This window comes from Oncorhynchus masou, chromosome 26 (genome assembly GCF_036934945.1).
Source record: "Oncorhynchus masou masou isolate Uvic2021 chromosome 26, UVic_Omas_1.1, whole genome shotgun sequence".
Classification (NCBI taxonomy): Eukaryota; Metazoa; Chordata; class Actinopteri; order Salmoniformes; family Salmonidae; genus Oncorhynchus; species Oncorhynchus masou.
Window position 1 is genome coordinate 22,644,606 of NC_088237.1, and position 13,773 is coordinate 22,658,378.

General features: G+C 41.6%; 1 protein-coding gene across 1 annotated transcript; it reads right to left on the bottom strand.

Moving 5' to 3' along the window:
- Positions 1-265: 265 nt before the first annotated feature.
- LOC135515048 (diphosphoinositol polyphosphate phosphohydrolase 3-beta-like) lies at positions 266-12,874 on the bottom strand. Its single transcript, XM_064938858.1, has 5 exons — positions 12,451-12,874; positions 7,620-7,730; positions 6,112-6,156; positions 5,762-5,849; positions 266-3,014 (listed from the first exon to the last, which is right to left on the bottom strand). The coding sequence occupies exons 1-5, from the start codon at positions 12,544-12,546 to the stop codon at positions 2,806-2,808; spliced, it is 549 nt and encodes a 182-aa protein (XP_064794930.1). The 5' UTR covers positions 12,547-12,874; the 3' UTR covers positions 266-2,805.
- Between the last annotated feature and the right edge of the window lie 899 nt (positions 12,875-13,773).

Consider the following 13,773-nt stretch of genomic DNA (forward strand, 5'->3'; position numbering starts at 1 on the left):
TCTGATGTAAAAAGGGCTTTAGAATAACAATTTGATTGACTTTTTTCCAACTTTATTTTCAGTTCATTGGGCTGCAGCCTATCGTTTTTTCAACAACCCTAAAAATATTGAAGGCCAGTATGTCTCGTGCACCCCTCCTTAGTGCCCTGGAGCAGTCATCTTGAGTCCCTTTCCATGCAGCATCATTGTGGACTTCCTGTTCGATACTGTCTTTTTAAACAAACACAAAGTAACACCTGACCCCACCCACTAACACCTCCCTCACACAACCATGCACCAACAACCTACCAAAAGACTGGGAAAACACTGAACAAAATGAGTAGATACAGTACAGACATTACAGACAGAATGGAGTCAAGTAATGCCCTTTTAATTCATTATTATGCCAAACAGAATAGTCTTCAATCTACTTTATCCAATTTCACTGTTCATATGATCATAAAGGAAATTCTGTTTGCATTGATAAACAAGTGAGTTCTTCAAGACGCCTTAGTGAGAGAGTCCCTGGAACTAAGTTGATCAGCACACATTCACAGCAGTCCCCCACCCACCCATTATACAGGGACTGTTTAGTGTCAGTAATAAGGGACCATGGGGGTAATTCATTCAAAATAAAACTACAGCTGCTGTACATTTTCCACTTTTCTCCTGCACATTTTTTTAAAAAGAAGGTAAAATTCAGAACAAATAGCATTAATGTCCTTACTTTCCTTCCTGAATGTAGTGTACCAGTATGCATAAATCCAATCTCCATAAATTGTTATATCCATAAAAAATACAACTGGTTCAAGGTCATAACCATGTTGTTTTGAAATCCTTAGAACATTACAAAATGTACCAATTATTATTATCATGTATTAGACATGGCTAGAGTAAGTAGATTTTTCATTCTGCCTGGCCAATTATACCAAACATTTGTAATTTGGCACAGGATGGATATTTATTTGTCACAGACACAATGTATGCAACAAACAACACATGTAGTCTGACCAAGTGGCAGACATTATCCAATAATGGGTTTTATAGAAAGACTGGACCAGCCAGATGACTGTTCAATCAGACAGGCCGGTGAAATATTTTCATGCAACAGATTTTAAGAAGGGTCAATATCAAACTCACAGTAGACCCCACCTTCATCTTTTAACACTTTCTTGGGTTATTTACTTGCTCCTAAACACTGCCTCCCAAAAAACTGCTTTGATGAAGCATGAGCTCAAATTAAAACAAGCATTATCCACAATGGCAGACAATGGTCAAGTACACTTGTAAAATACAGTGCTCTTGATTTAGCTTACCTAGTAAAATTGAACCAATGGAATAATCCCAAAAGTACAAACTCCGCCCACCCAGCAATACCTTACGTATTTGAAAGTTGACATACTGGTATGTATTTGACCATGTCTGCCTCAGAGGGGTATTCTTGTGACAAAATTAATGCTGGGAGTCTGTGTGAGATAGTGGTTGAGTGATAAGATTAAAAAGTGAAACCACTTATGTTTGTGTAATCTCCTGTAAAACACTACAATATCTCACATCCATGTCCATCGTAAGAACATTTCCATGTTCAGCCTAACCATCAGTGTCGTTCCACCATGAATCGAACACGGAAAGCACTCATTTCCATCCATTCCCTTTCTCTTTCAGACTACTTCCCTATTTGTTGTTCCATGTCATCTCATCTCTGTTTTTAGGTGGAACTGAAAGGAGGAAAAGGTTTACTGTCACACCTTCACTACATGGCACAGCATTTTCTCCATGAAACACTTTTTTTTTACATCATTAGAAAAACAATTGCAAATATGGAGGAGAAAAGTTCCTATGGTTGCATTTCTGTTAACCAGACACACAACTCTACACTTCTCTGCAGCAGAGTATTTAAAGGTCCCATGTGTGGGGGGGTTCAATGCTCATTCAGTGGTCAGACAAGATGCTCAACTGTGGATTAAGGTACATTATCTCAGCACTGAGGAGACATCATTTCTGGAAATTTTATGAAATATAGATATTATTATATTAAAGAGGGCCTGCCTTCAACTAGTAAAGAGACTCTTTTGAAGGTTGACCAGATCATATATGGGGCGGGGGTTAAAAATTAAATTAGTATATCAAATTATTGTTATTTATGATGATGATAGATGGAGAAACTGATGACAATCAAGGCAACACAATTAAAGGCAATTAAATGTGAAATTCTCCATATAAGAAATTCAAAATGTGTTGTTTTTACAGCTAAACTTGAAGAAGAGCACCAATTACTGAGGTGAACGGGGAGGGACAATAGTGAGCCCTTGTCTTCTGCCCACACAGTATGGTACTACTTGAAGTAGGTAAACAGTCATATTTTTGAGCTGTAGTTTGTTTGTACAGGTTAAACACCAGCCAAAGGGAATCTGACACCGTACTAAGACATCCTTCCAGTGCTCGTCCAACTGAGGTAGCATCTCTTTGTTGTCAACACTGCTCCAGCTCCCGAGGTCCAGTGACACTGCCATTTTCCATCCTATTGTCAGCCAATGACCCCTTTTCTGTGGCAGCCATGTTGTGTGATTTACTTAATTATGGATGAAAATAACAATACAATTGACCCCAATAGAACATTCTTAAAGACGTTACTGAAATGCATTCCTTAACTGAATCATCCAGACACAGTTCCAAGTATGGCTTTGGTTTGTCCAAGTATACAGTCATTTACATACATGTGGCGGGAGCCGTGACTCTGAGAATTCGTATATTCATGCAAAATGTCAGTTTTCAGTGTATCTGTACAGGTAGAAGATAGTTCATAGGCGTGGGAAGGGGCCAGTCCTATCTGCGCGAGGGTCCCAGAACAGATCCTGTGGTGAGGGGGCCGTAACGGGGGAAGTTGTCATTAGGGGGCTGGCTGGGGAGCAGGGAGTTCCCATTAGTTGGAGAGCAGCTGAGATGAAGCCGCTTCAAATACTCAGCGTGGTCCGGCTTGTGGTGCTGCAGGACTTTGATGGCTTCGTCCACTGTGAACCACTCCCGTTTACGACCTGCAGGGGGAGACAGAGACTGAGTGTCAATCACTCCTGCTGTTGACCACAGGGGGGGGGGGTCTTTAATACACTCCCAATAACCAATCAGCATTCAGAACTACTGGGGTTTTCCACATGAACTTAGTGTGACATTTGCCCTTTGAGGGATGGGGATCTTCTCGAAAAGAAATGGGATCAGGATCAACCCCATGTGGCACTGTCAATAAAATATTCTGGTATCCCCTTACCAATCTGCAAACATGCCCAACGTTTGTCATCTAAACATTCAAAATGCCACTATCCATTTCAGCCTATCTAAAGTCTTGTGAACGGTACAAAACCGAAAGAAAGACTGAGGCTGATATTCTGCCTACTGTAAGATCTATAAGGACTGAAAGCTCCAGCCACCCAGGAAAAAGACTGATTAAGTCTAAAGGATGATTAATGGATTTCAACTGCTCGGTAATCCAATCGCACGTTCACATTTACTCTACCTTTTACCAGCTATTTTAGTCCACCTCTCCAAAGCCAGCAGGCTGGTGTGATTTAGCTGTTAGCAGCATAAGTTGAGTCTTAATCAGCCACTTTGGAATTGATGTGTTATGACTCCAAACTTTAGATTAGGTGAAGCCGGATATTATTGGAAAAATATTGAACTTGTTTGTTGCTTGTTTTCTGCAATCCCAGGCCTTTTAGTCAATGAGTGGGATTTCATTATTTTGTCTGTGAGGCCTGTTGGAACTGGCAATATCCTTCCTAGAAAAACATATTATTATACTAGACATTGAAGTCCTGATTAGAGGTCGACCGATTATGATTTTTCAACTCCGATACTGATCATTGGATGACCAAAAAAAGCCGATACCGATTAATGGGACGATTTTTATATATTTGTAATAATGGCAATGACAACAATACTGAATGAACAATGAACACTTTTATTTGAACTTAATATAATATATAAATAAAATCTATTTATACTCAAATAAATAATGAAACATGCTCAATTTGGTTTAAATAATGCAAAAACACAGTGTTGGAGAAGAAAGTAAAAGTGCAATATGTGCCATGTAAAAAAGCTAACGTTTAAGTTCCTTGCTCAGAACATGAAAACATATGAAAGCTGGTGGTTCAATATTCCCAGTTCTTCAATATTCCCAGTTAAGAAGTGTTAGGTTGTAGTTATTATAGGAATTATGATGCATCGATCTCTCTATACCATTTGTATTTCATATACATTTGACTATTGGATGTTCTAATAGGCACTTTAGTATTGCCAGCCTAATCTCAGGAGTTGATAGGCTTGAAGTCAGAAACAGCACTGTGAAGAAAGCATTGCTAAGAGCAGCAGGAAAACACAATAACGTTTGAAAGAAAGCTTACAAGCCTGCTGCCGCCTACCACCGCTCAGTCAGACTGCTCAATCAAATCGTAGACTTAATTATAATAAACACAGAAATTCGAGTCATTAATATGGTAAAATCCAGAAACTATCATTTCAAAAACAAAAGTTTATTCTTTCAGTGAAATACAGAACCGTTCTGTATTTTATTGAACAGGCTGCAACCCTAAGTCTTAATATTTCTGTTACATTGCACAACCTTCAATGTTATGTCATAATTATGTAAAATTCTGGCAAATTAGTTTGCAAGCAGCCAGGCGGCCCAAACTGTTGCTTATACCGACTCTGTGTGCAATGAACGCAAGAGAAGTGACACAATTTCCCTAGTTAATATTGCCTGCTAACATTATTTTTTTTAAACTAAATATGCAGGTTTAAAAATATATACTTCTGTGTATTGATTTTTAAAAAGTCATTGATGTTTATGGTTAGGTACATTCGTGCAACGTTTGTGCTTTTTTCACGAATGCGCTTTTGTTAAATCATCCCCCGTTTGGCAAAGTAGGCTGTGATTCAATAAAAAATGTACAGACACCACATCGATTATACGAAACGCAGGTCAAGCTCTCGTTCCAGTACTCTGCTGCCTGTGACTGGAACGAATTGCAAAAATCGCTGAAGTTGGAGACTTTTATCTCCCTCACCAACTTCAAACATCTGCTATCTGAGCAGCTAACCGATCGCTGCAGCTGTACATAGTCTATCCGTAAATAGCCCACCCATTTTTACCTCCCTCATCCCCATACTGTTTTTATTTATTTACTTTTCTGCTCTTTTGCACACCAATATCTCTACCTGTACATGACCATCTGATCATTTATCACTCCAGTATTAATCTGCAAAATTGTAATTATTCACCCACCTCCTCATGCCTTTTGCACACAATGTATATAGACTCTCTTTTTTTCTACTGTGTTATTGACTTGTTTATTGTTTACTCCATGTGTAACTCTGTGTTGTCTGTTCACACTGCTATGCTTTGTCTTGGCCAAGTCGCAGTTGCAAATGAGAACTTGTTCTCAACTAGCCTACCTGGTTAAATAAAAGTGAAATAAAAAAATAAAAAAATAAAAGCTAGTTAACCTAGTAATATCATCAACCATGTGTAGTTAACTAGTAACTATGTGAAGATTGATTCTTTTTTTATAAGATAAGTTTAATGCTAGCTAGAAACTTACCTTGGCTCCTTGCTGCACTTGCATAACAGGCCTGTCACGCAGTCTCCTCGTGGAATGCAATGTAATCGGCGTCCAAAAATACAGATTACCGATTGTTATGAATACTTGAAATCGGCCCTAATGAATCAGCCATGCCTATTAGTCGGTCGACCTCTAGTCCTGATGTCATGTGACCATAAACTCACCTATGTTGACCGAGTCCTCCCATGCTTCCAATGTCTCCGTCACGGTCAATACGTAAACGTACGTTCGGTGCTTCCGGTCTTGATTCTGCTGTAAAGTTGAAAAGAAAACTACATTTCAAAATTCAGGTTGGAAGAATCTCTACCTGTGGCACCTCAAGAAAAAACAGCTGCTTTCAGAGGGTGCACATGCTTTAGGGTAGTTTATCAACCCTTGACCTGGCCAAATCCACTCATTTTCTATTCTTGAATTCTATTCATGTGACAATTTACACAAGAGAGCAATGACAGTTTTTCAGGGAGTAAAAATGTAACTGTCTTATAATTACTGTCAGCCCAGAGTCACACCTTACCTCAAACACACCTAGGAGACGTCCCAACTTGCCTTTCACTCCTGCCTGGTGGGAGAGAGAAGAGAGGCATTAGGGGGATGTGAGATGAAGTATTGGGCCTATGGCTATTTGACAAACCAAAACACTTGTGTTAGATTAAAAAGGAAAGTAGAGAAATCTCAATACTTGACAATACTGTGTGGGGGTTTAGAATGAAAACCTTTGACTGGAGTTAGGAGTGTGTTGAGATGTGAAGATAGAGAGAGAGTGTGTGTGTGTGTGTGTGTGTGTGTGTGTGTGTGTGTGTGTGTGTGTGTGTGTGTGTGTGTGTGTGTGTGTGTGTGTGTGTGTGTGTGTGTGTGTGTGTGTGTGTGTGTGTGTGTGTGTGTGTGTGTGTGTGTGTGTGTGTGTGTGTGTGTGTGAGAGAGAGATCAGAACACGTTGACCAATATAACATGATTGAATATCACAACACAAACCCAGTCCTGCTGTATATTTAAAGGTCAAAATCAGAGGTTACTGTTTCCAAAAAAACACAACACAAAGACCCATCCCCTATTCCCCTTCCTGCCCCTTTATCAAGCTTCACAAAGAATCTGCCCACGTCCACTGGACAGGCTTTAGGACCTGTGAATGTGCTGGAATCCAGCAGGGAGCCAAGTTTAGCCTGCTGACGTACCCAAGTACGTTAGGTTTCCCACCAGCTGGACCTTTGGAATACCACAAGCTCCTCAGTCCTTTCTCTACAATCTCACTTTGGACCCACCAAAATGTACCTCCCAATTGTGTCATGTCATAAGTGAGTTCCCGTCACCCACTATCATTGCATACATCAAGTCTCTCAGAATGGAACCCTTTTTAGCTGTGAAGCCACTTTGGAGAGGACATGCTATGAAGTGCCAGTGAGATATCCCAGGAGATCGACAAGGTCAGTCACATGCCACAAGGAAGGCAGTGGTGAATTATAGAGTGTCTCTCTCTCTCATAGTGTATATGAGAAAATGTAGGGCCTGCACGTTGCCTTTAAATGACCAATCAGGGGCCAGCAATACTTTTGATATTCATATAGATGACATGATCACTACATGACTTGAAGCCAGAGTTTACAACTAACACATTACAATAGTCTCACCCATCACTAAAAGGCATGTTCTTTACAGACAAATCCATGAATGACCATCAGATCAATGTGTGTTTTGTGCGTGCATATAGCTATTAGTTACACACCCACTTTGTGATTCATTTCAAATTCATCATCACTGATGATTATGGTGATGATTGATTGGATTAAAGTAAAGATCCAATCATTCTGAATGTGATATTGTTTTTGTGCATCTCTGAGCGATGCTCTATCGACTCCCAGGTCATTCTTTAATTTGTATGTGTATCTGAAAAGGTTTTGCATCATATGAAAACATGAAATGACCCCGGGAATTGATACAACATCACTCAGAGATGCACAAAAACAATATAACATTCAAAATGGTTGGATCTTTCCTGTATATGATGATGATGACAGGTGATCTCACCTCTTCAAACACTTCTCTGACCGCTGCGCCACAGGGCTCCTCCTCAGGCTCCATCCCTCCACCTGGGACGATCCACTGGTCCGGGTGCCGACTGCTGCTCACCAGCAAGACCTGGAACAGAAAACACAATAGTTCTGTAAGTCCAGCTCCACCACAGGGCCCTCTGCTCCACCACAGGGCCCTCTGCTCCACCACAGGGCCCTCTGCTCCACCACAGGGCCCTCTGCTCCACCACAGGGCCCTCTGCTCCACCACAGGGCCCTCTGCTCCACCACAGGGCCCTCTGCTCCACCACAGGGCCCTCTGCTCCACCACAGGGCCCTCTGCTCCACCACAGGGCCCTCTGTTCCACCTTTGCTAATCGATTGACCCAGATCAGGTCCTTTTGGGAGCCTCGAAGCTGGTGCCTGAGCTTAAATTACACGACAGTCTGCTGTGTACAACAATCCGAACAGATTGAATGAGCCTGTATCTGCATTTTCATGATGCAATACACACACATGACCTAAACACACACACACTCATGAACTATGGGGCTCATAGTTGCTCAGTTGTCTCTTTCACCATGCTGAGGAAACATTCAACTCAAGTCAGTCGAATACGACAGTAATGCAGCGTCAGCTGCAGCTAATGTGGCTTTCACCTTCCATCTTTTCCCCATCCAGACCCCTCTATACGGGACCCGTGTGTCAGCCTGACAGCCATGTAATATCAGCTAGCAGCTCGGCTTTGACACTCCTCTGTGCTGCTCTAATGGGATTGTGGGATTGCTGGAGCAGACTTGTTGTGGTCCGAGCTTGGAGCCAGGTAGTGACAATTCAAGTGGCCAAGAGAGGCCACCCAGTGGATACGGCACGTGTCACCCTTCCACTCTGGGTCCCCATGTCATGTTCACGGGCCTTAACTGAGCCGACATCTCATCTGGCTCGTCCCGGGCTAAGAGGGGATGGAGGGTGGACAGGGAGTGGGACGGTTAGCTATATTTACGGGCACCACATACAGATGAGGGGATCCAACTGGGGTAGACCAGACTGTCTGCTTAGTACCCTACATTATAAAGCCATAAACCATGGAGATAGAATGAACCGACTAACCTATTTATAACAGACTGCTAGTGCTTCAGAATGTGAGTGTACGTGTGTGTACACAAGTGTGTGTGTGTGTGTTGGGGGGGTACTGCCTGTGTTTATATATGGGGGTGGGGCACCGTTGTGTGCCTTTTGCAAATATATTTTTGGGGGAGCAAGGCTTTAAGCTGCTCAGGGATGTCACTGTGTTTGACAGTGTCTGCTGTGGAGTTTACAAAACAAAGCTAGTTATACATCCTGCCAGTGTTATTTTTTCCTCACTTTATGTCCTATTTTTTCTCTTTCTTGCTCAAAATGTGAAATGAAATGTTACGAATTTAACTAATTCCAGGAAAGACACAAGGCTTGTCAGCACCTCATACAAATTCATGCAATATACAAATGTTCATGTCATTTATGTCAACAGCTTAGGGTAACAAGGTATGCCCCACTGAAAAATCATGCCACTGAGGAACACTCGGCACAGTGAGGAGCAAAACGCCACACCAACATATTAGATAGGTCAAAGGTTAGGTGCAGATGGAGGAGGGGAGATCAAAGGGAATAGAGCAGCGTCTCCCAGCGAGATTCCAGTGTGTTTTGTAAGCCTGCTAAACGGGCCAGAAATCTCAGGGAGGAAATAAACACCTACTTTCTCGGAGGAGCAACACTGTGGCTGTCAAATAAACCAGTGTCCCACATGCCAGCCTACGGAGGGTTGACGTTTTAGACGGGACTATTTCAATGCATTAGGAGAGTGGTTAGTCATAACCAAAATAGACGTATGAAGTCAACATACGGAAGTTTGCTGCCCCTTACACCAAATACACCTACTTTCAGCCTAGTCGGTATAAAAAAACTACGCCCAAATATATGCCAATTCCAGACCACACATTCAATACAGCTTTAAATTCTATCTAGCAATGTACAAGTAGGGCAACATCATTTGCCTAGTAATAGGCTACCCTTTAGTCCATCCAGACCAACAATAAACCGTACTTCAACTTTACCAAGTGTCAACAAACCCTTAGTCTTGTAGTGACACAATGGACTGAAAACACACAATGTACTGTAATACAGTCTCTGGGAGACACCCATTGCTGGATGAAGACACCCATAACAGACTGCTCCTACCCTCCGGCATGAACGCTCTTCTAGTCTCTACTGTTGTTGGAGGCAAATGACCCACCCACTGGCCCTGAGGGATGTCATGTTCCTGTTTTCCCTTGATGGACTTTAAACCTTGTCACTGAACACCTGACCCAGGGGGTTCCTCTTTCTCCTTTTCCATTCCTTAAACAAAGTCTCTGACATCACAGAGTTCCTATTAACCTACTCAGGCCCTCTCAATGGGGGGGTCATGTCTAACATGTCATGTGTGGGGGGGGGGGGAATTCAGGGATTCAACAGCATGGGATTGGCACAAAGAGGTGGCATTGGCATAGACAGTATCGGCCACTCAGGAGCCAGAGAGGCTTTTCTCCTATTCAGGCTTAACGAGTTCATGCAATTAGGACAGAGTAGCTGGACAGTCCCAGAGCAAACTCTGTAAAGATGTTCCTGGGGGTGGGCTCTATACATTACAACAGCTCAGTAACAGTTGAACAGACACGGGCGAAGCATTTCTTGACCTAACAATATCCTTGACCAGAGACACAAGTGGGTGATTGAAGATGGTCTCCATTTGTTCCACCACAGGTATCTTAAATATTAAAACAAGCTAACATATTACACAAAGGTTGACTTGTTTTATAGCATCACAAATTAAATATCAGCAACAAGATTGTATGTGTAGATAATTACTAATGTTAATAAACATTTCCCAAGTAAAAATCAAAAGGGAGATTGGGATGCAGCATTGAGACTGAGATTGGGCAGTCTCATTAATATAACTTCCAGCTACCCAGCTGCCCTACCACAATGCAATGTGCCTATGGCACGGAACACACTGACACACAGCAAACTGATATATCTCTATTCCTTGTTCCTGAAAGAACCGGCTATACATGAGGGAGAGAACTCCCGCAGTCATAAGGGACAACAGTCTCTCCTTCAGGCCACCTCTCTCTCTGTGTGTGTGTGTGTGTGTGTGTGTGTGTGTGTGTGTGTGTGTGTGTGTGTGTGTGTGTGTGTGTGTGTGTGTGTGTGTGTGTGTGTGTGTGTGTGTGTGTGTGTGTGTAGTACAAATACTTGAGTGCTCTGATAGAGTTCTTCATGACAGACAGATAAAGTCTGCATCTTATTTATTGCATAACAGTGGTGCAGGGAAGTCAGGGGCTGCAGTGTCTTGAACTGTCTGATACAGATGTGGATTTCTATCAGACAGTACAAATCCAAATGTAGGAGCTGTTCATAAACAAGGCGTGTGGCTCAGTAAGAGATGAAAAGCATCGCCACTTTTACAATAATGACCCGCCTTAATAGTCTTCTCGACTTTAGTTCATGCACTGAAAAATGACATCATTTGCTTACTAAGTCTCCTATGACAACAAATCAAATCAATCAAATTGTATTTGTCACATGCGCAGAATACAACTGGTGTAGACTTTACCGTGAAATGCTTGCTTACAAGCCCTACCCAACAATGCAGTTTAAATAAAAATAGTAACACATCACAATGGAATAGGTCCGTAGATTTTGGTTATGCTAAAGTGGGCCAATTTAACTTGTTACGGTAATAGATATAAGTCATATCTGTATAAAGTGTGCCTTTAAACATTTAAATAGACCTAGGCAGAAACAATTGGAACATGCTATATTGACTGAAAGGACACATGCACAACAATATAGCCAATTACATGGAAATAATTGCTTCCGATTTAATCAAAAAAATGTTTATTAAAAATGTGTGGAACGAGTCCTATATGTTGTTATAATTTCGGGGGAAATTGACTTGGGTAGATAGTCCATTTTGTCAAACCATAGACAGTGAAGGCTTGCATCATGGTGGTACGTAGGCTATGGTGAAGCCCGTTAAAAACCAGAAACTATTACGAGAAATATGTCTAGGTCTACAGCAGTTTGTTAAGAATATTCTCTCAAACCAGAAATATAAAAGCAAAGCCTTGATTGAGACTACTTTTCAGTAGACTACCTTTGGTTTCAGCCTAGGATACTTGAAAACCTGTCTTACAAAATGGCCACTTCATCAATAACGCATTTTCATTTCATTTTTATGAGGCAGCAGAGATTACAAGGTGTAAAATGATGACGGTGATATTGTTACTAGTATTTAAACTCGTATGCATTAGTACAGTGGTATCGTCATACAATGTAGCAATGGCTGGACTGATGTCCCGCCCGTCAAATGAAACATGCAACAGAGCGCCTCGACCCCCTTGCATTTCTCTCAAACTAGCCCAAACTGGATAGCCGCGGGCAGGCACACAACACCACTGAGGACGTATTCCAAAAGCCATGGAACGGAGGCTAAAAAAGCGTATAAATAGACTATAACACTCCTGGGTTGTTGTTGTTTGTTGTTGTTTTTTTTGGGGGGGGGGTGTTTACCATCAAGCCTACTTCTCTAATCATTCGGCTTGAAAACCCCGCAGAAGCATTTATTAAGACAGCACATCGACATTTTCTGAGTAATTAAGTGGTAAAACCACAATAAAAACCTATTTAAGTCTATTACAATAGGCAATTATGGATAGCATATTAACAAGTGTAGGATATAGCCGAGAACAGTGGTTTGGTTTAAAGACAGGACAGTATCGGTCCCCTGAACTGTCAATGAGAAATATAACCATCTAACGTTATACCTCTTCTTCACGTTCGTTCTTGAAGCACAAGCATGCCGCTCGTTTCTTGAAGCCCTCGCCATCATAAGTTCTGGTCTGGTTCGGCTTGAACTTCATTATGTAGGTTACTCCTCTCCTCACCGGGCAGGCAACGAAATCCAGAAAATGAACGAATGAAGTGTGAGTCACCAAACCAAGATTCTGGATGGCGAAGAGAAAACCGGCATATGTGTATCACTGAGGTACAAGAACGCGATATACCGGCAATCTACCCATCGACTGTGTATTTTCCCATTCACTCCAATTGCGTTTAGTGCGTTCGTGTAAGGGAATTCCCTCCGTGATGTTGGGTTAATGGATGCAGTTCAGTCCCCCATAACCTCCACTTCTATGTGCAATCTCTTATTTAAGTAGAGTAAGTCGATAATGTACCCTCCTCCGAAGTCCTCCCACCTTAGGTAGTAGCCTACAAGGTAGGCTTTGCGCAGTCGCTGACTGTACATAGCCAGAAGGCAACCTAGCGGAGCGCTGTTACGCACCGCACCATACGTCTGATAACTGTTGGAGGATAGGATTTTAAAAAAGTAGGACAAATCTAGCTGTGATTGAACACCTATGCACTGCTCACTCCATCTGACTTCATGCTTTCTTAAAAAGTATCCTATCCTGTTTGTATCATGGGCCCACCCATATGGATAAGCAATCTAGAAAATAGTAAGGTTACAATTTTTAACCCTTAAACCTATAACTTCATCAGAGTATTTTCTCAATATAAAGTGTAATGTGACGTATTGCCCTGAAATGTCAGTAATCGAGATCTTTAAAAGACTCCTTATAATAGCCTCCACTATAAACGTCTGTCTTGGGATTGGGGGTGGTGGAAAATAGGGTTTCTGACCTTCCACTTTTTCTGTATTCACATCAGAATAATAATTTCACAAATAAAGCACTGTCAATTTTATAGCCTACCTTAGCTACTCTGTGACGACTATTCATGCTATTGACTGGAAGCAAGTTAGGGGTATAGATCTCTTCTAGGTTTGTTCTGTTTATAGCCTATAAAGGAAGGTGGGCCCACTTGAAGAGGTCTAGTTTTGTGTGTCAATGTATAGTTTTGACGTTATAGAAGACAGGTCAGACAGGTCTACCTTACCCTCATATAAAAAATGTTCTATATAGAACCTTTTGGGGGTTCCATAGATGAAGCAAGCGATATAACCATTATTTTTTAAGTGTATACACATACAAAGACATGTTGTATAGGAGTTCCTCTATCTTAGTCACTGCATTTCACTGTTAGTCTACAGCTGTTGTTTACGACGCATGTGACAAGCATTTGCTGAG